The sequence below is a fragment of the Amblyomma americanum genome, chromosome 4, assembly GCF_052857255.1.
Source record: "Amblyomma americanum isolate KBUSLIRL-KWMA chromosome 4, ASM5285725v1, whole genome shotgun sequence".
NCBI lineage: Eukaryota > Metazoa > Arthropoda > Arachnida > Ixodida > Ixodidae > Amblyomma > Amblyomma americanum.
Window position 1 is genome coordinate 37369937 of NC_135500.1, and position 27344 is coordinate 37397280.

General features: G+C 45.4%; 1 protein-coding gene across 2 annotated transcripts in view; it reads right to left on the reverse strand.

The window, feature by feature from the left end:
• Positions 1-3408: 3408 nt before the first annotated feature.
• LOC144127871 (transcription factor E2F3-like) overlaps positions 3409-27344 on the reverse strand; it is a 44337-nt gene continuing 20401 nt past the window's right edge. For both annotated transcript variants that reach the window (XM_077660847.1, XM_077660848.1), the window contains exon 7: positions 3409-6580. In XM_077660847.1, coding sequence (XP_077516973.1) covers positions 6354-6580 — 227 coding nt within the window. In that variant the 3' untranslated portion in view covers positions 3409-6353. The remainder of the gene's footprint in view (positions 6581-27344) is intronic.

Sequence of the window (27344 nt, forward strand, 5' to 3'; positions counted from 1 at the left end):
ACTTTTTATTTGGAAAGCGATGCCTAATATCGACACACAAAATGTAACGAAAGGTATGATACATGCATCTTTGATACTGCCCATGCCTGGCATACTTACAGCCATATGTAAAGGTTTTCGGGGTGTGGGTTCGCAGAAAAAAAAATTATTTCTGTGCGATCCAGAGAAAGTCAACAAAACAAAATGGCTGGCAGTTTAGCATTGCTAAGCACGAAATATTGTGCGAAGCACATCTTTCTTTTTGCAGGTGGATCAACCACCCCCACGTACAGGCCTGAAAGTGCGACTTAGATGTCCACTGCCCCAGAGACCATGTAGTTGTGCGCGTCTTCCATCTTTTTCAGGCCTATGCTCCAGTGTCGTATTTCTGCAGAGATGTTGTCAACGTCAACGCATATTGCTCTAGTGCCATGTTTCTGCCACAACGTTGTTCCCGTCAACGCATGTAGCGCACATCTCTCCATCAGTATCACCACATAGCTCAAAGCGCGACTATTAGTTTGGTAGTAGTACTAGTTGATGAAGACGACTATATGTGCAATGCACAGCGCGAGAGTGTGTTGCAGTTTAACACAAAGCGTGATGGGCTGCAGTGATATCCTAATGCCCAATTGTGCAGTGGCCTGCAAATCTGATCTGTTCGCACTGCTGCGGGTTCGAATCCGTTGCGGTAATATTCACTTTATTCATGGTTTGTTCAAGGTCACCCACAAGGTCAAGCTTCACACAAACCGGTGAGCCAGTTTGACCTCTCGAAGTAGTGCTTTCACATAAACAGCATTGAAGCACCAAGGTCAAGTGTGCTCTATCCTGTGGAAAAATGAAGTTCACGAGGGTGTTGTTGCGTGCTAGTTGGTTTAACCCTGTTACATAAAGTGCTAGCCACATTCTCTTCATACCCAACTGCACGCCCCTTATCCATCCTTCACCTGCATCTTTTCACTTTTCTCATGTCACTCCCCACAGGCATCGTTCTTTGTTAAAAAATTCATAGCTCTTAAGAATTTATTGCTTTTATCCGGCCCTTTACACCGCCCCTGAAGTTGAATCAGCTGACAGCTTGCCTTGAGACTACTTAATGTAAGTGCACCTTTCAAATAAACTTCGAATTCAGTTGTAAGTTAGCGGCTGTGTTGTATGTTCCTCTCTTTGCAGTTTCCTTTTAAGCTCTGGAAAAGTGCCAGCTGACTGACTGATCAGCGCGGCATTGCAGAATTGTTTTCTCCTCAAATCTTCATACTGCAAACTTTTGTCCAGTACTGTAGAGTGATAGACAGATAATGGCGACCATGCTTCAGCAAACTATTTCATAGCATTGCACAACAGAAAATATAATGGTTTGCTGCCTTTATGCAGAAGCGCACGAGCTGAATCTCCTGGCATAAGCATTAAACAACCATTAATTTTCGCTAAGTAACGCGCCAGGACATCTTGAGTGCCGAAGCATGATTCATATTCTTCTGTCCAAGACTGTAGCATACAAGCATGGCTAGATACAGACTTTATTACAACTTCTTCTGGTGACGGAATGGGCTCAGCTGAACCCAAGCATTGTATTTGTATGAGCAGCGGAAATATTCAGTGCTGACAGTACTGCAGGTGAACTATAGGTACACCTCCTTCGAGGAATATACCTGACCCTTAGTTTAAAAGCTCAATCCGCACAGCGCAAGCGGAAGCCCAAAGCTCTACTGGCAGCACGAGCACAGGGCCTGCAAAGGGCGCCACACAAAAAATAAAAAACAAGCAAAACAGGCACCCCACTCCCGGCGCAACGACTGGAGAAGCCAATCGCGACTCAGAAAAAGAGCCGATAAGAGAAGAGGGCGAGGGGGAACTGCGAGGGTAGGCAATCCGGCGTCAAAGTTCAAAGAATGGTGGTACATTGCCAACTCATTACTTTTTGTGGAAAAACCAGTCAATATTTTTACACGCATATACAAAATTCCGTGCAAACTATCAAAATGATTTGAAACTAATATTAACGCACCAGTGTTTATGAAATCAACACCCCAGGGATCATGGAATGATTCCGGATTTCTTGCATCATGTGCATCTTTGAAAAAATTAGTCGACAGTTTTAGTTGACTGGAGCGACGGTCCCGTTCCGCTCACGGTAGCACGGTAAGCGGTAGCGGAGCGCTGAGACCGAAATCGCTTTTAGTTGCGCGTGAAACGAATTTCCTTTAGCGGAGGAGACTCGTAGCGCCCTCTGTGCAACTCAACTGGAAGCACTACATTTGATAAACTATATAGTGTCATTTCTTTTTATACTGTAAAACATACTCTATATTGTACCATTTTATATGCAGCTGAAAATAATTCAGGCAGCAGAAATGTTTTTTGAACATATATTGATGCACTTCGACAGGTTGGGTCTTCTCGATATCCAATGCAACCCAACAGCAGCCCTAGCCAAGATTGTACAAGTTTTTCCCGGCGTTGATGTTGATTTCACGAGCCACCGTACGCATGCACGTACATCTTCTACATCCGCTACATCTACAAAGACGATGTCAAAGCCGAATTAGCACCGCTGGCGGAAATAGACGACGACGAACTCTGCGTGCTTGCCTAGCTGGAGCAGACATCTTGCTCCGCTGCCGGGGAACGTCTCGCTATGCTTGCTCCGCTAGGGTCGTCAGCGAGCGGAACGGGAGGTGCGCTCCGGTAGCCCACTTAGGGCCAAGCGGGCTGCGCATGCGCAGTTGTGTTCCCGCTGGGCTGCCTGAGCGGAGCGGGACGCCGCTCCGGTCAACTAAAACTGTCTAGTAATGGTAGCAAAATCTGTTGGCAAGAAAATGGAAAACATGCCATCAAGCTCGACTTTCCGTGGACTTTTTTTTTCTGCGTTAGATACAGACATAAAAAAAAGACCACTCTTTTCAAGGTGAAGGATGCTAAATTTTCCAGAAAAAAAGAAGCTAGTAATAGAAAAAGATGCAAGTTAGCAATGTACATATGTAATGTGCATATGTACATATGCAATGTACATATGTGTACATATGTACACAGCACCGTAAAGGGTGAAGGTGCTCAGGGAACACAAAGCAGTCCAAGAAGCCAAAGGGTCCTGCAGAACCACAGTTGAGAACCCTTGTTCTAGATGAATATATTAATGTTCCAGATGTGTTGCTGGAAATTTAGCTGCAGTCTTTTAGTTGAGCACTGCTGAGAGTGACTGTGTTTCTGGTCTTCGATGCTGCCAGGTGCAGTAGCTGCTTGTACTGCTGCTGTCGAGTTTGTTCTTTTCATGGACATAAGTTCACTCAAATAAAACGTTTCTTTCTGAAGCACTGCAGTGACATTCCAGTAGCTGTCACCGCCACGAGACAATTTGACACTCATGCAACTACACAGATGTTTTGACACAAGTGAAACAGCGTGAAAAAATACACACACTGTATTGCAGTATATAAAACAATGTTTATTTGGCAACAGCTCCAAGCCAGCCTTAAAGCTGCTTGCTTGTCGTCACAAGACCAAAATTCAACCTCCTAAAAAGAAAATGCCGGTCAACATTCTGAAGCTAACACAAATGCAAAACTCCTACATAAAGTGAAAAATATATGTTACAGACTATTTACAATAAACACCAGTTTCTTGTTGCAAAATATAATACCTTGCATGGTAATGGCAGTTTTGCGACCCCAAACAATAGCAATAGGGGTGTTGTCCTTAGTAGGTGGCGGCTGCCTGCCAAGATAAGCCGAGCAGCGTTTTCTACCACAGTGGCGGCTGCCTCGACTGAGAGCCTAGCACACGAGTGTGCAGCCGGCTAAGCGGCAGAGAAGACAGTTCCAGAGGATGCTGCATGTTTTTGTCATGGCTAATCACCACGTCACAACTCGTGCAAAGGCACAACACTTCTAACTCTCGAGACTGGCTGGAGGCGGCCACTTCACACAGAGGCAAAGTGCAGTTCAGTGCGCCAGGTCGAGGAATGTGGGAGGCTGCCAACAACACTGCTGCAAACACCACCTCTGTTTTTTTTTTACACAGATCACAAGGCATTTCTGCTTCCTTCAGGTGCAAGGAGCTCTCTCAGTGCAACAGGGAAGCAAGCAACAGTTGGCTCAAAGAGCATTGCACACCACATGGACCAAAAAAGGACGCTTGCTGGGGAGAGAGTGCACTCAGCAGAGAGGCACAGCTCTCACTTCATCTGACAAGGCTCAGCACTTCGCGCACAAAAAGAAGATGCGACCTGTGTCTGCAATGCGGCCAAAAGAACTCTCACAGTACAGGGCCTTAAACAAACATACCTCCTCACAGCCTCAAGTGTGACCTACTGCTTCAGCTGGTGCTTAAGTCATCCATACATGTTTCCGGGCCTTGACAAAGCTACCTGAAACCATGTGCTATGGCTACAGTGTTTGAACCTAACAGATGTCTGAGCAGTATGAAGATTCAGCCACATCTCTATACAAAGCAAACAGCTTGAAAGGAGCCCCACGCTCCTGTATGACACCAAGCAAGGATGGACGACCAAGCGTCCATTGTCATACAAATAAAACTAGCATCAACGGTGAGCATAAGGCGTTTTTTTTTTTTGAGGCACCTGCAGAAAGATCATTAATTATTATTTAGAAATTCCAAAACTTCTAGGTACAGGTTACCGTAAGGTCTCACGTGAAATTCTCTGTAAGAGTATGTTGACTATACATGGGCCTGGCAGGAGTACAGTGATTCAACTGGCACACCTGGGGCTTTCATTCGTGGCTGTCTCAATTGGTGCCATTTGTGGTGACTGTGGTACACAAGGACTGACTTAGAAGTGAGCTTTCCACGCAAAAAAATAAAACCTTGTTAAATTTCCAGAATGCCAGCAAGCAAGCACTGTGCAATGCGGCATATACCAGCTACCAACAGAGGAGAGAATTTTCTTTTTATTTCACTGCGCCCTACAGCAGCGAACACTTTCATTCAAAGGCAGCAGGCTTACATATGCAGTGTTTCCGAGTCCACTAAAGTGACTGCTTGCTTTGGCACTGATGCAGTTTCAGCATGTCCAATGGCCGCTATTGTGGGTGGCCTGAAAGTTGCAGGGACAGGTGCCGTTTAAGAAGGAACAATCTCTAAGATACCTGCCAATAGATTGAAAAAGCTTCACAAACACGCAAGGACCAAAAGCACCACAACTGCCTTAGAACGGAACCCCTTAAATCTGAGAAAAGCAACACAAAGAACATTACGCAAGTGCAGCCAGGAGCTAGTGGAAGTCTGTGGGATATTATCTCCACATGCAACATTCTTTGCACACAAGGCCCTGGCTTCCTGTCATGCACTGAGAAGAGTGACCAGAAAGAGCACAGAAGATAGAAACCAATACCACCCACTACACAGTGCCCCTGCATGAATGCCAAAAGTGACGTGTCTATTTTGAAAAGCCAGATGGGCACAAAAATTGGACTATTCCCACTAACATGCATGCTGATGGCAAAACAGACTTGTGGCCAAGAAAAGTACTGCATAAACTCAATTTTGCAGCTATTACCAGTACGCAAGCCACAGTATCGCCAAGCCCAGGTGCTAAAGCATTGTGTAGACTCCAAAAGTGCATGCAAGCAGCCCCTTTACGAAGTCTGTGCTTTTCCCTTGAAGCCAAGTCGGTACTCAATCATGCACTTCAACTACACCAACTCCTGTGCTTAGAAAGGCAACATTGGCAAGGCCTCCTTGAAACACACGCATACACACTGACAGAGATCCCTCCCGCTTTCATCCTCTTCCGTCTCAATGCTACCTTAGCACTGGACACGCTCCACATGCACAACTAAGATACATTTTATAAAACCTTGCTTTTGGGGAGGCATCGAGAGGCAGAGAAGATACGCAATGCACCCCGGAAAAAGCCAAGCAAAACCTGCATGGTTCACTCTCAAGACATCAAGAATGCAGCCTAAAACCAGTGCTTGAAAGCATAAATATAAAAGAGCCGAACAGAAAACGAACAAAACAAACCTGACGCACACACACACACACACACACACAGCAAGAAGGAAGGAGTTCACATCAAGTGAAGGGAGGTACCACTGGAGGGGGCCTCCGAGGCCAACACAGCCTGTAACTCATTTGATTTCCCTGTGGGCAGTTACTATACATTACATTACACAGTCTGCTCATGCATGCATGCATGAGCAGGAAAGGGCACGGTGACGAGCATGACTGCCAAGCATGAAAGACAAGCATGCTGGGCCTCGTGCATGATGTGGCAGTGCTAATGGGAAGGGGCATCACCGGGGGGGAGGGCAGCCGGCGACGACACGTGCGCCTACTTTTGTACTTCTCGGCACAGACTGACTGACTGACATGTCAGTGGAGGTGGCAGGGAGGTGAGGCTACCACCCTCCTCACTTGGGCGGGCACAGGTCAGAGAAGTCGTAGTCGTCGAAGAGCTCGGTGATGCCTTCGGCCTGGTCAAGCGTGAAGGCATAGTCCTCCTCGGACAGCGGCGGCTCCAGCTGCACGAAGCCATCAGCCAGCAGCTGGTCCTCAGTCTGCAGCAGCAGCTGGCGGCCACCCATTGGAGCCAGGTCGTCCTCCTCAGAGATAAGGGCCCGCTTCAGGCACAGCTCCTCTGCACAGCCAGGTCTCAATATCAGCATCCAACAACACATCATGACACACACTTTAACAGCAGCAGCAGACATTAGTCCTGCCCTCGAAACTTAGCCGTACTGCAGCAGTAGCTCTCAAGTGCTACCCCAGAGTTTTCCATGGTACAGCAGTCGCTGTTCAAAGCCTTGCAGAGGTACTGTCGAAACAGAGCAGGGACAAGAATGAGCAAAGAAGCTCACACATTGCGCTTGTCCCAGACCCCATGCTGTTTTGATGATGTCACACTCATTTGTCCAAGCGTGTGTTTTGCAATGGCACAGTGGAAGCTTTCAATGCAATCCCCAGGACTTTGCTTTCGTACAGTGGTAGCTGTTAGTTCTACCCTTGAAGGTTTTCTACAGTACAGTGGTAGCTGTTACCCTCCAAATGTTTCAGGCGTACACGGGTAGCTGTTAATGCTGACATCGAAGGTTTCACGCAGTACTGCGGTAGCTGTCAGTGCTACCCCCGAAGGTCTTACATAGTACTGCGGTAGCTGTTAGTGCTACCCTCGAAGGTTTTCCACAGCACAGTGGTACCTGTTCATGCTACTCTCGAAGGTTTTGCGTGGTACTGCGGTAGTTAGTGCTACCCTCGAAGGTTTTCCACAGTACAGCGCTAGCTGTTGGTGCTACCCTTGAAGGTTTTCCGCAGTACAACAGTAGCTGTTGGTGCCACCCTCGACGATTTTCTGTAGCACAGCGGTAGCTGTTAGTGCTGACCTTAAAGGCTTTCCATCGTACAATGGTAGCTGTTCTACCCTCAAAAGATTTCCACTGTACAATGATAGCTGTTAGTGTAGTAGAACACTGTTCTTAGGGATGCCACCTGCTCACTGCACACTGCCACAAGTCACTGGCGAATCTCCAGAGAGCTTGCACCCTCCTTCCACAAGAACCACGACATCCAGCGCTGCCCTTGCCAGTCACAACCCACCAGCTGCCCGCTGTGCATCATCAGATGCACAGGAACTGTGCTGGCAACCACTAGATGGATGCCTCTGACTCCTGCTGCCATCTGGTGGTTGGAAAAAGTCCCCACTACTAATAACAGGCGCAACGAATGGTAAGGCGGGCCATGCAGTACAGGAAGTACAAAAGTGCAAATGAAAAATCATTAGTTAAACATTGATGTAATGAAACTCCATATAGTGAATTCCTTTATGTCACGAAGTTCACTTCCCCAACACGGCCCCACTGAAGCGCATGTATTTGAGACCTCCATGCAACAAAGGTGTTGCGATGAATGACCTCGATATAACGAACTCGCTACGTCGACTGTTAGCTTGTGCTGAGTTAGAAAATTTGGCAGAAGAGTTTCATGACAATGAAGCATGAACTGACATGACAGGAACGTCTACGACTGCAAATAGTTACGAAGTTGGCACAATGCGCTGTACTCCAGCGCCGTCAGTGCATCTTCATTGCTTTCACTTTTGGAACGTCATACCACAGTTCATGCTCAAAAGCAGCAAAAAAAAGGGACATAACAAAAAAGACACGGCACAAGCAGTGCATGCCCATTGCTGCCATGCTATTGCTTGCATGATTCCTGCGCAGATAGCTCTCAAGTGCCAAAGCGGGGACAGTGGAGAGAGCCGGCGATGCAAGGCGAAGAGTTCGTTTTCTGGGGCAGCAGTGGCAGGCAGACCGAGAGAGGGAACATGCGGGTAGAAGCTGGTGCTGAGCACTCTCCTTCAGCTCGGCCGCAGTGCCCTTGTTTCCCCCATTCCCCCATCCCATTCACAGTCGTGTTGCGCAAACCGCGGCGTAGGTGGTGTAGTCGCGCTATGAGCGCAATCCTGAAACGCTTCTCTGGATTTATGACTTCGAATAACGGGGTTCCCTGTGTCCGATTCTTGCATCCGTCTTTCCTTTCGCACTGTGACTACCCTTCTCATGAACATCCAACTCGCCTGATCTTCAACTCATGTATTTTTTGTAAACATTTTCAAGGTGATTTACCTACACTTATTTCTTATTCTGGTTTCCATTCTGCACTGTCCTTTCACGTCTTCTCGTGAAAACTTCACGTAACAAAAACCTAGGTACATATAACAAAAAATCCCAGACTCTTGTCAGTTTTGTTATATCCAGGTTTAACTTTACGATTTTCTTATCTTTACTGCTTTGATCCTAGCTTACAGTGCATACGCAAACCAATAAGAATCCAGAAAATAGCATTACAGAACACCTGGCATGGTTTTCTGTGATGGTATGGTATGGGAATATAGTACGACTCTCAAGGAAAAGAAGCAGTAAGAGTTTCATGTCAGGTGGACACAAGGACAATGCCATGTAGGGAAATTATGAAAGAGGAAGATTTGAAAAAAATTGTCAATGTTTATGCTTTTTGCATAAATTCTGAAATAGCTGTTAGTATGTCCACACGTACTAGAGTCAAACTCTGCCACAACCAACGCAGCTACAGCCAAATTTACGCCATAACGAAGTATTCTTGATTGCCTGTCAGAATCTATACAAGGAAATACAATTAATTCCCCCCCCCCCCCCCCCCAACGAACTATGAACTATTCTCGTAGCAGGTTCCGCTCCAACGAATTTTTTCTGCGTAAGCAGCCAATTTTTTATTTCTGTGCGTGCCCATATGCAGATATCTCGTTAGGTTCCCCCAAAAACGGCTGCTAAAGTAAGTTTGCACTCTCAATTGCACACAGCTGACACTGGGAATTGAAGTTGCTATGCAGACATATGCAGACATGTGTGTATAAAGATGCGATGCATAACTACTTCCAAAGGATTTTTTTTGTGGGTCCAGTGTGGAGCACGTGAGGCCTAACGACACTGAGCAAGCAGTGCACAACGATCCGCTGTCACCCGGCATGCAAGTGGGCAACACTTTGTTGCAAGAAGCCTAATGTCAGCTAGGGTGCACTCTAGTCTCGCTTTTGTGGCGCAGGCGAGCATCGTTATGTTTATTTTTCTTTTCTGGTGAACCTGGCATTGACCTAGTACAGGCACAACTGCATATAAATGGCAGTGTCACTGCGGTTACAGGCTGAGTCTCAACAGAATGACAATATGCCAGTATGTTCCTACCATGCATCACAAATCGTCTTCGAAGAATCGGAGCAAACCCATTTCTGGCATGCTGTCTAAAGCCCTGGCTTCATGGTACATGTGACCCCTTTTTAATGCACACGAGTGCACGCATGCCTAGTTCATGTCAAAATGCCTCCAGGCAGCATGGTCTCAGCGCGGTTTCTCACACGGCAAAAGTAGGGGCGCTGTTATATTGCTTGCGGGAAAAAAAAAAAAAAACGAGTTTTGATAGCAAATGTAGTGGGTGTGTTTATTACACGAATACATGCGCTGTTTCCGGAGTGCCATGAAAATCATGCCATGATGCTGAGTTCTAAACGATGAAAGACCAAAGCTATTTTTGGAAAATAAGCACTGCTCGTGAACTGGTGCAATTTCACAATCTTTAGTGAATTTTTTCACAGCTCCTGTGAATTTCACTGTAGCGGGATTCGACTCTATACGGCACAAATACGCAATACACCACACACTCTCAAACACACCAACAGCATTTTCTGAATTTCACAATTTAGTACATAAAAAGCATAAACTGTCAATTTTCTTTCTATCCCTAGCAATGTTTGCAGGTAAATAACGCTGCCTTTTGATTTTTCTGTTTTCATTTGTTTTTTGCTTTCCCTCCAGCTCCCAGCGCTTTGACGGTGCCCAGCCGGGTAGCCGTATGCCCCTATTATCTCACTCCTTTTGTAGCATGGCTGTCACTTACGCTAAAAGCAGGTGCCCACGCATTTCTCCGTCCACGGTAGGCAATGCGCACGCAGCGTCTATATCTGGAAATCTCTTTGCAACAATAAGTTGTGTTGCGACGCCGTGTTGGCAGAGAATTCACCTCCCAACTGTTTATAGAGAATGTGACGCACGTTGTGCAACTTGCTTCAGGTGTCTGAATCTGACAACAGTGCACCTACGTACCATATTCTATGTGCTGAATACAATCGAACTATCAAACAAACAATTCACCTTGTTTTTATCTTTTGCTAATAGGCCTCCTTGGTGTTCTGTGTATTTTTACAAGCACAGGTGTACAGTTCCACAAAGCCCATTATGGCAGGAAAAATAAAATTTGAAAAACTGTTGAACTTTTCAGCCTTTTCCATGCCTTTTCCATCAGCCGACTGGCTCCCAATATTTCCTAAAGCAATTTCAATTTTAATGCAAGTTTTCTTTGCAATAAGTTTATGTCGATAAGGCTAAGTACGGATACATACCATATTGGAAGTCATTTTATGAAGTGATTCGTACAACTATGTACTCATTTTATTCGACAAAACCAGTGGGCAAAATGGTTTGAAAGTGATACAATTCAATTTCAAGAGTCGTTCTGAGTGAGATTTTACGATTCGCACACATGCGAGACATGTATACAGCTCACATCTTATAAAGGATTAAACTTCAAGTCAACGAAAACGAATGCCTAAGGCGGCTTTCAGTTCTCCAGTGGCAACGCATGGCACGAAGGCCCGCACGATGCCGAGATCTAGCCATATCAGATCTAAGAGCCAAGCACAAACAGGAGCGAAAGTGCCCTGTCTCACCTGCACTGGCAAGAAAGCTTCCCCAAAGAAAGCGTGCACCTGCAAGACAGGTTCTCTGCACATTTGCAAGTGAACTATCTTGTGTGAATGCAATGCCATCCGTGGATGTGATTAAATATTTTTTCTTTCCTCAACACTGCCGCACTGACCCGCTGAGAGTACCACTGCACAGGATCGCCATGGCTTATAGTCGCAGCAAAATTTAATCTCAAGCAGATTTTTTTTTACACTGAATCGGGAAATCAACCAAATGTTCTCATATTGTTTATCTGAGAATTCGCCTCAACCAAGTTTGCCTTAGCGGGAGTCCACTGCAAATGCAAGCACTGTGCTCTTTTCAACCAGCTTGTTTCAGAGTTTTTTCGGCAAGTCTGACAGGACCTGACATTTTTCCGATGTGTGCTTAAAGGGACAGCAAGGACAACTCTATGCAATTATTGCTCTCAGTAAAAAAAATTGATTTTTCGCTCTTTCTGAGCATGCTGGAATTTGTCTGGCAGCAAAAGACGCATTTACCGCTGAGAACAATGAATTTAAAGATGTTCCCACCAGCTGATTCAGACTCGTGACGTCCTTACTGCACAGAACAGGTTGCCATCATTTTGAAGTGAATGACAGGGCAGCATAGCCGTTGGGATCAAGCCCAAAAATCGGTGTTGACGCATGCATATTAGGGGTGAAATCGGCCGGTGATGGCGATGCTTATTTTGTTTTGCGGTCTTTTCTAGCTAACAAAGCTTCGTGGCAAGACTTCCAAGTCACTCACTCACCATCATCACTGCCCCATCCTGTGCACACGCGAGCTTCGCCGCCAGTCCGAATTAACAAGAGTTTCATGCCATACAATAGTGCATGCATTTGACAGGACCAGACGGGGAGAGGTGTCCCCACTATCAAGATTTCTGAACTAACAGGGGCTGAATCAATGATGTTTTGCTGTACACTTGAACTCCTTTTTAACAGATACACACTGGAGAGGAGTTTTCACCTGTTACATGAGAGGTCCCTTATAAGCAGGGCTCCACGTTTGCATTTTTAATGAGCTGCCCCTATTCTGATCCCGTCGCCCAGTGGCTAAGAGTTTCACACATGAAGGCAATAATAGCCTGTTGCACTAGTCTGCTAGCTGGAAGAGTAGCTGTTTACAGTAAAACCTCGTGAAATTTTCTTGCGGGAACCTGCTTCTTTTATTGGACGAACTTTGCAGTTACTGTATATTGCTGCATAAAAGTCTACCACCCTCCCCCTTCCCAACTTGCAGCCCCTTCTGACGGAAAAAAAAAAAGAAGTTGGGTGCTCCATATATAAGCTAATGCATACCCCCCCCCCCCCTCCCCCCCCATGTCCTGGCAGCCCGCTTTGCTTCGTAGTTTCCTGCAGGATGGCATCGTGGCATGCATGCAACTCAAAGCAATAAACATGTAACAATGCGATCACAAAGATAGTACTCTGAAGCCAATGGAGATCAAAAGCAAAAAAACAGCTCTCTACCCTGCAGGCCGCCCCACTGACTAGCGACAAAATGAACTGCAATAGGTACTGCGGCGCAACAGATACCTCGGAGAGAATTAGAAGTTTGCTCTCACACTACCTACCGCTCATCTGAGCAAGCACGAACGAGTTTGGTAAACCGCAATTAGAATATTCTCGGCAGAACCATACAAGTTAATGACATCATCTTGATAGGAATGGGTGCCAGCATGCAGCATGTAGCACGCACCACTCATGTAAGACTACAGAACTCACAAATAGGTTAACTCTGCATACAGGCCAAACCCCCAAATGCAGACAGTCGCTTTTCTGAAGAAAGGTCGACTGCGCGATGGTAATCAGAGATGCCACGGCACACACTCAAAGAAACAGTACAGGTCAGCATTGCGCGCTCTCAGCCCATCGCAAGACAAGTGCAGGCATGCATTTCAGCAGTCCGCAAGCCGCACCATTCACTGGTTATTGTGCTGGGAGCACTGGGGCTGGGGCGCTTCGCATATCAAGCATGGGCATCATTCTGTGGCACTGCCTCACGATTCCCGAGAACCTGTCGCTTCACTGGTTTGTGATGAAATCTGAATCAGGCATTCCCGCACATGATCTTAGCCAAAAGGCACGGCGGCTCAGTAGTTACGGCACTTGGCTACTGATTTGGAGTACCTGGGTTCGAACCCGATTGCGGCAGCCGCGTTTCGATGGAGGCGAAACGCAAAAGCACCTGTGTACTGTGTGATGTCAGTGCATGCTAAAGATCCCCCAGTAGTCAAAATTATTCCAGAGCCCTCCACTACGGCACCTATTTCTCCTTTTCTTCTCTCAGTCCCTCCTTTATCCCTTCCCTTATGGTGCATGTGTCCGCCCATATGCAAGACAGATACTGCGTCATTTCCTTTACCCAACAACCAATTTTCAAATTTCAATTCCCGCATAGCATCCCAGATCTTCAAATCAGCCAGGCTGTTGCAGGCCACCGCTTCCAATTATCCGGAGAAATTTGCAGAAGAAATTACGGGACCGCAAAAATTCTTAGAATTATCCAAGATTTCAAGTTAACCGAGTTCAAATTGCTAAGGCTTTACTGCACTTTCGTCTGCTTGGCATGTCGTGGTCCTGAGAATGCCACATGTTAAGAAAATGCACAAGCTCCACTGCACTGGAAGTGCACATGTTGGCAAGCTTTTTTTTTTTACACTGATCTGTTGCATCAAAGCTACTCTATTAGCTCTTGGTAACTTAAAGTTGCAATAATTCTGATCATGAATAATCAGAACTGTAAAAATTTAAGCCTTCCACATATCATGATTTTGCTGAGCAAATCATATTTTTGACAGACTTTGACTGTCATAGCGTTCAGTCCAACTGGGATATGTTTGCTTCTAAAATTGCTGAACTTACAAACAAATACACCCCCCTTCGCACTCTCGCATCTAACCATAACGCTCCGTGGTACAACATCTGTCTCAAGCGCTTGTCTAATAAAAAAAAGTGTCTCTATAAATCAGCCAAAGGTTCTTCTGACATAACGCGGTGGACAAGATACAAACTGGCAGCCCACGAGTATGTAACCACACTTAAACAAGCCAAGGATAACTTTCTTCTTAACACCTTGCCATCCATGCTTAAAACCGACATCAAAAAATTCTGGCGTGTCATTAACCCCAAAGCTGATGACATGATAACCCTGATTGACAGCTCTTCAAATGTTATTCCAATTAGCGAATGTGCATCCGTACTTAACGAAGTTTTCTTGCGCAACTTTTCGTCGACCACCAATATTACTCTCCAATCCACGGACGTCAACGATTTTACCCAGCAATGTTTCCCATAACCATTGAAGCAGCAGGCGTCGAATCAATAATTTCATCTCTAAAACCATCTTCCGCTCCTGGGCACCATTTCATCAATGCGAAATTTTTAAAAAACACGAGCACTTAATCTTCAATTTTTTAACAATGATTTTCCAGCAGTCGCTCGAAAAAAGTTCCTTGCCTGCTGAATGGAAGGTCGGGAAGGTGATCCCACTCTATAAATCAGGTGACAAGCATTGTCCCTATAATTACCATCCTATTTCGCTCACTTGCATTCCATGTAAAATTCTAGAACATGTACTTGCCTCAAATCTTGCTAGCTTTCTTGAAACTAATTCATTTTTTTCATCATCGCAACATGGTTTTCGCAAGACATATTCATGTGAAACACAACTAGTATCATTTATGCATAAGCTAAACGTCATCCTTGACCGCTCTTCACTTGCCGGCTGTGTATTTTTAGATTTTTTGAAAGCGTTTGATAAAGTATGCCATAATCTTCTAATGTTTAAGTTACGTCGACTTAACATCGATACCAAACTGCTTGCTTGGCTCGAGTGCTTTCTTTTTAACCGTTCACAATTTGTTTATGATAATGACACAACCTGGCAGCCTAGTAGAGTACATTCTGGCGTACCACAAGGGTCTGTACTTGGTCGTCTTCTTTTTTTAATTTTCATTATTGATCTACTTTATTAGGTGCCAATCATGGTCAATGGAATTCAACATTAAAAAATGTAAATTTCTGCGTGTGTCAAGAACTTCTAGTCAGCTACCTTCCTACCACGTTAATAATGTCCCTCTAGATCCTGTTTCATCTTACAAATATTTTGGTGTTCATATTACTAGCAACCTCACTTGGTCCATTCACATTTCTTTCGTAATTAATAATGCTGATCGCATGCTGGGATATCTAAAACGTAATTTCTCTAAGGCACCTTCTTCCTTAGAACTACTGTTATATAAGTCACTGATCCGCTCGAAGCTCGAGTATGCTGCAGCAGTTTGGGATCCCTTTCAACAAAACCTAATTCACTCATTAAAAATGGTACAAAACAATTCTGCTCGTTTTATTCTTTGCAATTATAACCAAACTGCCAGCATTTCTGCAATGAAACTAATTCTTAGCTTGCCATCGTTAGCATCTCGCCGTAAAGCCCTTAGACTTTCACTTTTTCACAGGATATTTCATCACCCCTCTCTTGGCGACGAACTTATCTCCCCTCCCCAATACATTTCATCAAGGTTAGATCACACAAACAAAGTCGGAATTCAATCATTCAAAACCAATGCCATGTTTCAGACATTCCTTCCGCGCACAGCTGGTGAGTGGAATCACCTTCCCACATCAACCGGTACCATTGCTGACAACAAACACTTCAAGACCGCATTAGAGAACACTGTATAAGTAGGAACATCTGATTCTTTTATTCTTTTTACATTTTGTCCAGCCATTTTTTTTTCACTGTATTGCTACACTGTACGTACTGTCTTACATTGTACAACACTGTATAAGTTGGCCATCTGATTTTCTTTGTTGCACTAACAAAATGTGTTTTTTTTTCACTGTATTGATGCACTGCATGTACTATATTATATTTTAATAATCAGCACATCAATAATAACCCATTAGATAATACTGTATGACTAGGAGCCATCATTTCTGCATTACTAATTTCTTTGCTGCTTTGTATGTTGTTTCTTTTTATTTTTTGTAACCATTCCCCTCTGTAATGCCTTTGACCCTGAGGGTAAACGAAATAAATAAATAAATAAATGTTTCCACACAAACCGGGCATTTAATTCGCATAAAAGGAGCAGCGTGTAGCAACATGGTAGCCCACAAAATACAGCCAATGCAGAAGAATGCACCTGCTTTGGCGATTGCGTTGTTAAGGCGGTTGCGGCCGCTGCTATCAGAGGAAGGAGGCGCGCTTCATCCCGCACATCCCCCTTTTCAGTTTCCCCGGCAGTCACTGCTTTTGGAAACTGGAAACGGCCTCGCCTCATGTCCCACTATGAGTGCGTCAAGGTGCCCGCCATAATTTCACCATGCTTCGAAGCTGGGAGCAGAGACGGAGTGCGTCAGATATCAGTGCAGTGCCAAGAGTTGCAGAGCGTTAGTGTAGACTTGATCGGTGGCTTGCAGCATGACTTGCGAGCCGCAAAAACTGATGGCTCATCATCACCATCAGCCTGACTGCCCACTGCAGGGCAAAGGCCTCTCCCATGTCTCTACAATTAACCCTACACTGTGTTGCAGGCTTCCCTGTTCAAGCCGTTGCCATTATCAAGGAACTAAAAAAAAAGAAAGAAAAGACTATCTGCCAGCAGTTTGTGCGGCCCCAAGTCATGATACAAATCCATGCTGACAGGATTTCTTTACAGTCATGCATCACTGATAGGTGCTCATGGTGTGCACTACTTGAATGGCAATGACACAGTCCCAATGCCAACCAGCACTTGGCACTCGCAAGTGTGGTCACAGCTCCTAGATTCAGGTCCCCCGAAAATCAACATTGTATACAAGCCAGGGAATTTCATGAATTCACATCATAGCAAAATTCACATCAGCCATGATCGTATCACTGAAATTCTACTGTAATACTACCTCCCGCTGAGGACAAACACTATGGTGGGACTGCAAAAAAGCTAGAAAAATAAGGTGTCTCGGATAGTGCCATAGAGTATAACGGGCTTTCCCTCTAGGGACATTTGTTAGATAAGGAGGCAAAAAAAAAAAAGAACGATTTACTAAGTCCAACTGCAGTAAAACCTCATTAATTCGAACTGATTGGGACCATGAAAAATACTCGAATTAACTGACACAGAAAAAAAACGGGACCCAGGCAAAAAATTTCATTGTAGGAACACGCTGCCTTTATCGGACGAACTTTACAATCATCATCATCTATTGACGTATAAAAGTCTACCCCCAACTCAAAGCTCTTGCTGGCCAAAAAAAAAAGTTGGCTGCAAATAAAAGTTGACTCAAACAGCCCCTGCTTCATCCCGGCACCTCTCATTTGTTTCCTGCAGGATGGCATCACAGCATCCACACAACTGAAAGCAATAATCATGTAACAATGCAATTACAGTAAAATTTCGTTAATTCGAACTCGGTTAATTCGAACTTATGGGTAATTCAAACTGACGCCCGGGTCCCGGCACAGCCCTGTGTATTTCAATGGGGGAAAACTCCCGATAATTCGAACAAGTCGGCATCCGCTACGGTTATTTCGAACTAGGAGCCACTGGCTGACACCGCTCCTCGTAGATAGAAGTTGACCCGTAGCGAGTAAAACATGCTCCAAATTTACCAGAGATGTAAAACAATGGAAAAGAAAAAAAGAAAAGCCGGGTGCACGAGGCTCACGGAGCCCGCCCCGCGTTCCGGTGCATGCGGTAGCAGGTTTTCGCTGCCGGAGCACTCGCCCGTGCTGCTGATGCTTGAGCGCGAGCCGTTACAGGTTTTCGTTGTGACGCGGTCGCTGGGTCGCGATCACGTGGTGTAAACAAAGTAGTATGGCGGTACGGGCGATGACGGCTTTTGTTGGTGCTGCGAGCGCGAGCTACGTGGACAGCAGCATGGAGACATTGGAGCCGTTGAGTGACGCCGATATAATTGAGGCTGCATGCTCCCAGCAGACGTCGCAGGGCTCACATGCAGTGAGAACAGCCGACAACGATAAGTCTGACGGCGGCAACGAGACTGTGCCACCGCCAAGTGCACATAAAGTAGCGTCGGCGCTCGATGTTGCAGCACGCCACTTCTCTGTCAGTGAGAACACTCACGTTGCACAGGAGTGTTGGGCAAGCTGCAGATGATGCTGATGGAGTCTCAGCAGAAGAAACGCAAGCAAATGCACTTCGCCGATTACTATTAATTTTGACACCCCTTCCCCCGCAAATAAACATGTTTTGGAGCATAAATAGCGTCCTATATTTCAGCACTAAAGCTAGCTGCTCCCGCGAATGCATTCCAGTAGTTGTTTCTGGTGCATAACTGGCCAATCAATTTGTTTCATTTGCCACTAGGTCCTCTACTTTTTTTAATTTATATAAATGATCTAGTTTCCGGTATTTTAATCACGCGGTCTTCGTTCTTGTTGGTCCAGCATCATTTGGTTAGTTGGCTTTTTTTTCGTCATGTCTTTTTGTTGTTTCATATTTCATTCATTTTGTACTTGCTGTGTCATGCCTTGTCGTATTGCTTTTTTTTTTTCTGGCCTATTCTTCTGTTATGTATCCTCATCCCCCCTGCAATAATGCCTTCGGGCGCTGCAGGTATTTCCAATAAATAAATAAATAAATTAACCCAGCTGTTAAGATTGCTCTGTTTGCCGATGATTGCATGATATATACTCCGGTATCTTCCGTTTCTGACCAGGAACATTTAGATAATGCTCTGCTTAGTGTCGTTTCCTGGAGTGAAAAATGGGGTATGGAAATAAATACTCAGAAGACTGTGCTCTTGCGGATAACAAGGAAGAAAAATCCGTTTTCCTTCAACTATTGCATTAATGGCGTTCCGGTTAAAGAAGTGCCAAGGTATAAGTATCTTGGTATTGTAATAAACTCACAACTAAAATGGAATGACCATATAGACCACATTAAATCCTCAGCTTTACGTAAACTTGGTTTTCTTCGCCATAAACTTAGGGGCGTACCTAGCAGCTGCAAGCTATTAGCCTATAGGAGGTATTCACATGACGTCATCCGCAAGGGACGCTAGTGGCCGGCGCGGCATTCGCCATGTTGGTGGTCGCGCGCGGCAGCAGCAGCATTTACCTGGCTTGTGATGTGTGAAATGTGAGTGTATTTAGCGTCTCGCCACAGATCATTTCTGTCCGACCCGTAACACCGTGTGACTGAGTGGATACGCCGTGAACTGCGCGATGCTGAAATAGCAGGCACGCTGAAAATGTTACATTTTGTGAAAACGTCGACCCGTAGGAATGTGCAGGTGCCGGCGTGGTGTGCGACGTACTACAAGACGGCTGCCGTGCGTTGAATTCATCGATATTGAGGTCTGCCTTGTGCACGGCGTAAGTTTGCCGACAGGCCGAGGAATTAAAGTATGCAAATCTATGAGAGGGGGCAATTGCTTGACAAGCGGTCGAGCCGAACATCCGTGCTGAGGGTGCCGACGGCTGAAGTGCCGTTTTTCACCTAGGTGAGTAGTTAAACGTGTATGTTCGTTTAGCTAGCTTAACTTGTCATCTCTGTCTGCTGAAAGTGACGTGTTACTACTGAATGTAGCGGAATTGCTGCACATCGCGTTGCTGCGAACCGGCCTACAGATTCCAGGTCTTGTGCACTGGAAGCAACGCTACGTTTCTTCAAACCTGCAAAACATTCCTGCTGTCTGCCATTCGTGCTGCGAGTGCATGACAGTATTTGCTCGACCATTTTGTCGCGTAAACAAAGCAGCTATGACACAATATGCCTTTTTGCTGAAACAAAGAGTATTCGGGGGTTCGCGGACTACAGCCGCTGGAAATATGAGTTTCAGCAGCGTCCGCTTAGGAATATGGGTAATTAATCATGTGCTGTGTTATCCACTATGTGTGCTGCATGAGTAGCTGACAGTTATGAACTGATATTAAAAGCTGCAAGTCGTTTACATTCTTGCGTGCAATGCAGCCGGCCAGTTTTGCTGCCGAGTTGCGGCACGCACCTCAGTTAAATCACGGCACAGAATTCTTCTGCAAACTTTATGCACAATAAGCATTCTACAAAGAAAATTGAACGTTGTCGCATTTAACAACGTGCAAAGGTGTTACGGATCACCAACAATTCAGGCCGGATACCTCACGGCGCACCGTGACACTGCGCGATCTTTCGCGAAACGACCACAAACATGGCGCGTTTGCCGCGGTGACGCTTTCGCCGCCTGGTAGCGCGGCCTCAGTGAATACCTCCTATAATACGCTTATAAGACCAAAACTTGAATATGCCGCCATCGTTAGGGACCCCCAAGCAAAAAAAGACATAGCAGAATTATAAAAAATACAGAGACGCGCAGTACGTTTCATATTTAATAGATACAAGAGAACTGATTCCCCATCTTCGTTAATGGCAGCAAATTATATTAAGGGCACAGGGAAAGGTAAAATTAGAAAAAAATCGTTTTTTTTTCTTTTGGAATTTTAGAAGTTCAATTCTTTCTACACATGTTCCATGATCGCACTTTCCTCAGAAAGCCATATTTACGGCTGAAAAACGCTTTTTCCGAAAACAAGTAGTGAGCGGCCACGCCCGCTTTCAGGATTAACGTCAATTTTTTCAACCAAAAAGTCCACCACCTGATTTCAAAACTTGTCTAAAATCAGCTACATATAAAAAATTGTCTGGCAACTATTGTACAGCTCCTCTTTTTTAGCCAAGACAATCTTGAGACGCTTTGCACGTTTTTTCCACGTTTCTGCAACCTTCATGCAGCTGCGTCCGAGTGCTATCCCTTTCGATCAGTATTGTAAATTGTGCCGGTGTTGGTTGCTGCTGATAAGTTGAGATGCCCAGGGCAAAGAAGGCCTTCGTCAGGCGTGAATTTCACGGCAACCGCTACGCTCATCGTGAAAAAGCAAAAGGATGTCCACGACCGAATGAGATCCCGAACGACGAACGCGCCAGCTCCTCGACATCGAAGCTTTCAAGATTTTCTCTGTGCTTCCAGGAAGAGGATGTGCTACAGAGCAGCAGCCAATATGCCTTAATGGACATGGACGGCATTTGTGCCGCAATTACACAGATTTGTGTGTGCAGAGAGTGCGGTGGAAGTGTTGAGCTCATCGAAATTGTGACAAAACGGGTAGGTGTTGCAAGCGTTTACAGTTTGAACTGTGAAGTGTGTAGTGCCGCACAACGATTTGAGACGTCGAAGAAAACTACTTCTGGCCTCTATGAAGCCAACCTCAGGTTAGTGTATGCCTTGAGGTCCATTGGTAAGGGAATGGCTGCAGGAAATATACTCTGTGCTATGCTAAACCTTCCTAAGCCGCCGACAAAGTTTGCGAAATACAATCAAGAGCTTCTAGGTCACATCGAAGCTGCTGCTCAGGAGTCGATGAAAAGGGCAGCTGACGAAGCTGTGCAGCTGAATGAGGGGGATAAAGACATCGCAGTTGCTCTTGATGGAAGCTGGCAGAAGCGAGGCCATACTTCCAATAACGGCATAGTCTCTGCGACCAGTGTAAACTCTGGGAAAGTGCTGGACGTGGAGGTTTTGTCTAAACGTTGTCCAAAGTGCAGCATCAAGGGTACAAACAGTGACCCCCTTCATAGAGAGGTGTGCCAAAGCAACTACCAAGGCACCAGCGGTGGAATGGAAGTCGCAGGAGCACTGAAAATTTTCGGCAGGAGTGAGGAGCTTCACGGCGTTCGATACGTCAAATACCTTGGGGATGGTGACAGCAAGGCTTTTATGGCTGTGAAGGCCCAAATGCCATATGGTGATTCCGTTGAAATATCCAAGGTTGAGTGCATAGGGCACGTGCAAAAAAGGATGGGCACAAGGTTACGAAGGCTAAAAAAAGGAAACAAAGCAGGAAAACTCTCTGATGGAAAGAGCCTCTCGGGCCGAGGCCGATTGACTGATGCAGTAATAGACAAGCTCCAGACGTACTATGGTTTGGCCATCAGAAGAAATGTAGGAAACCTGGATGAAATGCGAAAGGCCGTTTGGGCAACCTTCTTCCACTTATCGGCCACAGACGATGACCCATGCCATGGACTTTGCCCAAATTGACCTGATACGTGGTGTGCCTTCAACAGAAGTCAGTCAGAGGGCAAGCCATTTTTCCACAAGGAGAGTTTGCCTGCATCTGTCTTGGAGGCTATCAAACCCATTTATAGGGAGCTATCGAAGGCTGAGCTCCTAGAGAAGTGCCTGCATGGGCGAACTCAAAATGCAAATGAGTCGTTCAACCATGTTGTTTGGGAACGCGCGCCAAAGAATGTGTTTGTTAGGCTTCGGACCCTACGGATGGCAACACTGGATGCTGTTCTTTCATTTAATGATGGTAGCATCGCACGGGCCAACGTTTTGAAGGCGTGTGGATTGAATCCAGGGAGCAACACCATCAAGTGGCTGAGGGAAGCTGACCATAAGCGCATGTACTTTGCGGACCGAGCAACACGACGGCTTACAAAAGAGGCCCGACAGTCAAAACGACAAGCCGAAAAGCGAAAAAATGACGGCGACAGTGACTACGAAGCAGGGGGCTATTAAACCAATTACTATGGAGGCGTTTCTGCGAATAAAAAATGGTTTTTCACATCTTTTTTCTCTTTACGCTCTATTATCTCAAAACAGTGTTTTTTCTTACAAAGGTACCATTATTTCCAATGCCTTTCAAGACAGACGGCTGATTTTTTTTTGCAATCATCTACATAAGTGTTGCCAACTACTGAACTAGAATTAAGCAATTTCACTGCGCACTTATTCTGTTATGAATTTTGAAATGCGCAAAGAAAGGCCAGATTTGTGTACTACCGGAAAAAATTTTATTAAAAATCGAATTTTCAACACATTTCAAATATTCTAGTTCAGTAAAAAGAGCACAAAATTTGGCAAACAATGATATATGTATTATTAGGCTACTGTTATTAGTTAGTGAGAAACATGTACCTCAACATGGCCTAAAATGCATGGGAAGTATAGGGCTTACCCTGTGCCCTTAAACCACTCCACGTCCGACGCAAGATAGCCCGCCTATCCTTCCTTCACCAGCTAATCCATGGAAAACTAGGCATTTCTCCAGTCCCCTATGTGCAGTTTTCAGAAACGCGTAGAACTCGTCGTCATCATGATCACACCTTAGCACCATACTTCGCGCATACTAACACTTTTAAATTTTCTTTTTTCCACAAACAATTGACGAATGGAACGCCCTGCCTCTACAGGTGATATCGGCTGTTGATTTTGACAAGGCACTCTGTGAGCTATTTTAAATATATGTACTACATTGCACAATTTTATTGTTCTGTGTTTTACGATGTAACTGTTTTTGTGTTGAGTGAATGTATTTTTCTGCCCTCCCTGCCTGGACTCAAATCAGGGTCTGCAGTATTGTGGAAATAAAAAAAAAAATAAATTCTCAGAATATGCACGCCACAAACATGTAGTAGCGCCCAGCTCGCGATAATGAGTCTATATGCACTGCTTCGGGTTCTGCTCGCGGAGTGAGGTGCTATAACCACTCATTCTAGCGCCCATTTGACAATTCGAACTTCGCTTAATTCGAACAATTTTCCGGTCCCCTTCGAGTTCGAATTAACGAGCTTTTACTGTACAAGGAAAGCAGTCTGAAGCCAATGGAGATCAAAGGTAAAAAAACGGCGCTCCATCCTGCCTTCCAGACGCGTGCCGCCCGACAAACTAGCGGCAAACTGAGCTGCAAACGGTATTGCAGTTATGGATTCCAGCGCAACGCAGGCCTCGGAGATTATCGGTGCCTACCGCTCATCAGAGGAAGCAGCCACCAGAATGACAACACCGGGTAAACGGCAGCAATTTGAATTTTCTTCAGCGGAACCGATCTGCAAAAGACTTAAAGGGGCTCTGAAACGCCTTCCGAGGAGAGCACATTAAATCACTTAATCACTGCACTGTGTTGCCATGAAGACCAGAGCCAAATTATACTCTTTTACACGCAGCAGACGACCCACAATCACGCGTCAAAGTTGGCGAGCCCTTTCCGGCGACTTTTTCATGCTCGCACCCTCCTCCATCCCCCGCATCTGCGTAGACATGGCGAGAGGTGGCCATTGGTTAGATTCTTTCAGATTTCATGCAGCTACCGTGGCCGCGGCCAATGAGCCGCTTATCTCCAGCGGGTTGGGAAGCTCCGCTCACAGAGGGAGGTTGGCAAAGGAGCGCCTACCTTCCAGCATGCAAAAAGTGACGAAAGAAGAGGGAAAGGCGTGAAGACGCAGAAATTCAAATTTTAACTACAGATAACTCGGCTTCTACTAAGCGCATTTAAAAAATCTTTGCTGGACACTATTCGTGAAGCGGCGTGCTTCAATATCCCATGCATGCCGCAACTTTATTAGAGCCCCCTTCACAACCCCTTTAATGACTATTTCTGATGACTGGAGCCCTACGTGTCCTAATGAAAACGGCCGCCGTCAAAAACTACCTTAGACTCTGCAAACAGGTCAGCTCCACATATAGGTCAACCTCCCAAATTTGGGTGGTCATTTCTCTGAAGAAAGGTCGACTTATACACAACAGTCGTGGAAGCAAAGCAAGAATGACCACATCACAGGACAAGCGCAGGTGTGCGCTTCAGCAGTCCACAATTTGTACCATAGACTGGTTTTTGTGCTGGGAGTACAGGGGCTGGGGCACTTCGCGTTATCAAGCATCGGCATCTCTTGGTGGCACAGCCTTGCGGCTCCTAAGGGTTGTTGCTTTGCCGGTTTGCAGCGAAATCGCTATCGGGCATTCCCGCATAGCACCTCAGATCTTCATATTAACAGGGCCAGAGCAGACACCCGCTTTGAATTATCAGGCAAGATTCGCATTAGAAATTATGGGACCACAGAAATTCTTCGAATTATCCAAGTTTGTATCATCGAGGTTTTAGTATAAATGCAATGAAGGTGCACTAGCACAATCACCGCTTCGTTGGCACACTACACCAGCTACATCCCACTCACAATGTGGTTTTCCACTGCTGCAATCTGAACATGTGACTAGAACCGGCATGATGCAAATGTTCTCGTCTCTTATTACAGTAAATGCTCGCTAATTCGAACTGATGCAGAGGTCCCGGCATAGCCCTGTGTATTTCAATGGGGGAGAACTCCCGATAATTCGAACAAGTCGGCATCATCCGCTATGGTTAATTAGAACTAAGGGCCCCTGGCTGACACCACTCCTCGTAGATAGAAGTTGACCCATAGTGAGTACAACGTGCTGCAAATTTACTACAGATGTAAAATAATTGAAAAGAAAAAAGCCGAGCGCACGGAGCTGGCGGAGCCCGCGCTCCGGTGCATGCCGAAGCAGGTTTTCGCTGCCGGAGCACTCACCAACGCTGCAGATGCTTCAACGCAAGCCGTTCCAGGTTTTCGTTGTGACGCGGTCGCTGGGTCGCGATCACGTGGTGTTCACAACGCAGTATGGTGGTTTCGGGGCTTGCTGCGATGCTTTTTGTTGGTGCCGCGAGCTACGTGGACAGCAGTGTTGAGGTGTTGGAGCCCTTGAGTGACGCCTATACAATTGAGGCTGCATGCTGTCAGCAGACGCCACAGGGCTCACGTGCAGTGAGCAGAGGTGACAGTTATGAGTCCGACTGCGGCGACGAGCCTATGCCAGCGCTCGATGTTGCAGCACGCTACTTCTGTGCCAATGAGAACTCAGATGTTGCGTTGGAGCTCTTGGGCAAACTGCAGATGATGCTGATGGAGTCTCGACAGAAGAAACGCAAGCCAATGCACATCACTGATTGCTTTTAATATTGACGACCCTTCCCCGTAAATAAACCTGTTTTGGAGCATAAATAGCATCCTATATTTCAGCCCTAAAGCTCGCTGCTCATGCGAATGCATTCCAGTACTTGAGTCTGGCGCATGACTGGCCAATCAATTGATTTCATTTCCCATTAGGATTGCATGAATTTAATTCTCAGAATCGCCCACCATAAACGTGTAGTAGCACCTAGCTTGCGATAACGAGTCTAGATGTAACTGCTTCGGATTCTGCCCGCGTGGCGGGGTGCAATGACCGTTCATTCTAGCGCCCATTCAATAATTCGAACTTCGCTTAATTCGAACAATTTTCCGGTCCTCTTCAAGTTCGAAGTAACGAGCTTTTACGGTAGTATGATGCACATGTCTTCTTTTTATTTGTTTTTTATTTATTTGAAATACCTTACAGGCCCATAGGGCATTGCGTAAGTGGGGTGGCAAAATATCAAGAACAAATTTAAAAGGGGACAAACAAAAACAAGGCACTATACATGATCAGTAAAAATTTTATACACTTCAATATAATACAGAACAGTTGGCATAGGAACACATAAGTAAAGGTAAAGTTGACTTATGAACATCGAAATAAATCCAAAAAAGGAACCCAGGGCACATCACACAAAAAGTAAAATTAAAAAAAAAAAAGCACATGGCACGTTTACTAGTGTCAACAAAATTTGGACACAAAAATACAAACAAATGGAGAGAAAAAAGTAAACGAAATGTGTAACAGAAAACGTAAAAGAGATTGCATCAACATGTTAAGATGGCTTCAGTGAAATGTGCATTGAGTTGGTGATGGAAGGTATCAGGATTAGACCTGGGAGGTTATTCCATAATCTGATGGCTCGCGGAAGTGCTGATGAATTGAAAGCTAATGTGTCACCATAGATGCGTGTAAAACTGAGATGATTGTGCAATCTTTTGGATCTGCGAGATGGGACATCTAGGTGAAATGACCATGATCTATTGGATTGCACGTACTTGTGAAATAATGTTAGCAAAGTGATGTCACGGCGTATGGCTAAAAATTGCAAAGAAAGATCGGTTTTAATCTGAGTGACGCTTGAATGGTAGTTATAGTTTTTAGAGATGAATCGGGCTGCCCTATTTTGAATGGTTTCTAATGTGGTGACCATGTTGTTGTAATAAGGAGACCAAATGGAGGAAGCAAACTCAAGCTGTGGTCGAACAAATGTTAGGTATGCTAGTTTCCGAATATATTAGCAGGAAGTTACGGCGTATGTAACCTAATGACTTTGAGGCCACAGCGCATATGGATGTGATATGAAAAGACCATGAAAGATCGTACGAAAGGTTAACACCAAGGTATTTGTAATGGGATACATGGGAGAGTAAGTCATCTT